Here is a 2,028-nt window from a genome sequence, read left to right on the forward strand (position 1 = left end):
CAGCACCATCATGGCGTCCGTCGACTTCTTAGAAGATGGCGGCGGAGCTGGACTGATCTTCTCTATTCAAGAAGTACTCCAGAGGCTCCTCACCCTTGTAACTCAAACCGCACAGGAAGAGGTGAACCTCCTACTCCAATTACCACGCCGTTAACAGCCTGAGAGTACCAGTTTCATCACATACCTTCATCACCGAAATTGTTGAGAGCTTCAGCACCCTATACCCACCATGTCTGCTGTTTCAGCATCAGGCTTCTGGAGGGAAGCCACGCAGCCATCAACGATGAAGCAGACATTCAACTCTCCAGATGAACCAACCATTGCTGAAGAAAATGGCTTCAGGCACTTCGGCATCTCAACGACACCAAGTCAAAATGAAAATTGAAGAAATGCTTCCAACACAAACAAAATACTACAGTGCAATGTAGTTTAACCATGTAGAACAGTTGCAGAGCTTTTGTGCATGTCGTGGTGTAGTGGTCTAAGGCGTGTGCTTGGTAGTACACTGAACATAAGTTCTAATGCTCTTCACGGGACATTGTCTCAGTGCTAAAGGGTTTGTAAATATGACCAATATTCACAGAAGTGTTCACTACACGGAGAACGCAGCATCTGCTCACTCGACACTCCGGGGACTGTCAATCACCCCATCAACGATGCATCGCTCGTTACAGTTTTTTTTTTTTAGATATATACAAGAGTTGTTACATTCTTGTACAGCCAATAGTACGCGTAGCGTTTCGGGCAGGTCCCTGGAATACGATCCCCGCCGCGAAGAATCGTTTTTTCATCCAAGTACACATTTTACTGTTGCGTTAAACAGAGGCTACAGTTTAGGATTTGCGCCCAGTAAATCCTCCCCGGCCAGGATACGAACCCATGACATAGCGCTCGCGGTGTGTGTCTCGTTATGAGGCGATACAGTTAACTGTGTCACAACACCGAGTGCCAGTACACCAGTCCGCCCTCCTAACGTCCCCAACGTCAAGAAACTGTTGTACTAAAGTGCCCCTTATCCTATAACCTACCAGAGGATCCGAAACAGAAAACGGGACAGTCTGTCGATTTTGGAAGCCGCTACTATTTTCTAGTACGACCATTTTTGGCCTTAGGTGCAGTATACGTCAAAATGCGACGTTCTATTAGGAGGACGGGTTGTTAGTAGCCACCAACGAGTGCTGCTACACTACGGCCAAACAATTGTGTAGACCATACCGAGCCACGACGTGAAACAGTACAGTTTTTGTACTGTTCAACCTGCTGATAGAATTACAGAGATTGAAAAGAAGCATATTTGTTCAGGCAATTATGAATTACTAACGGAAAGTTGCTTGGCAACCGGAGCAGCACACGTTCATCTCCAACACGCTCCTGCAACACTAACTGCAGCATCCTCTGGTCCTGCAACACTAACTGCAGCATCCTCTGGTCCTGCAACACTAACTGCAGCATCCTCTGGTCCTGCAACACTAACTGCAGCATCCTCTGGTCCTGCAACACTAACTGCTGCATCATCTGGTCCTGCAACACTAACTGCAGCATCCTCTGGTCTTGCAACACTAACTGCAGCATCCTCTGGTCCTGCAACACCAACTACAACACCTCCTGGTCCTACAACACCAACTACAACACCTCCTGGTCCTGCAACACCAACTACAACACCTCCTGGTCCTACAACACCAACTACAACACCTCCTAGTCCTGCAACACTTCCTGGTCCTGCAACACCAACTACAACACCTCCTGGTCCTGCAACACCAAGTACAACACCTCCTGGTCCTACAACACCAAAATACAGCACCTCCCGACTGCTATAAACCCGTCACTGACCATTGTTCCACAAACTACGATACCTTCTGTACCGGAATCATCTGAAGCTGCAGTACCCGACTAATACCACTACATCATCCACTATACCATCACTATATCATCACTATATCATCTGCAATTCCTGCAGGCTAGGGAGCCGTTCGGCCGAGCGGACAGCACACTGGACATGTGATCCTGTGGTCCTGGGTTCGATCCCAG

At 48.0% G+C, this 2,028-nt stretch overlaps 1 protein-coding gene across 1 annotated transcript; it reads left to right on the forward strand.

Moving 5' to 3' along the window:
• Positions 1-229: 229 nt before the first annotated feature.
• On the forward strand, positions 230-1,817 carry LOC123763748 (uncharacterized). The gene is made up of 2 exons (XM_045751069.1): positions 230-368; positions 1,303-1,817. Exons 1-2 carry the CDS (start codon positions 230-232, stop codon positions 1,815-1,817), a joined length of 654 nt encoding a protein of 217 aa, XP_045607025.1.
• Positions 1,818-2,028: the final 211 nt, after the last annotated feature.

Source organism: Procambarus clarkii, chromosome 52, assembly GCF_040958095.1.
Source record: "Procambarus clarkii isolate CNS0578487 chromosome 52, FALCON_Pclarkii_2.0, whole genome shotgun sequence".
NCBI lineage: Eukaryota > Metazoa > Arthropoda > Malacostraca > Decapoda > Cambaridae > Procambarus > Procambarus clarkii.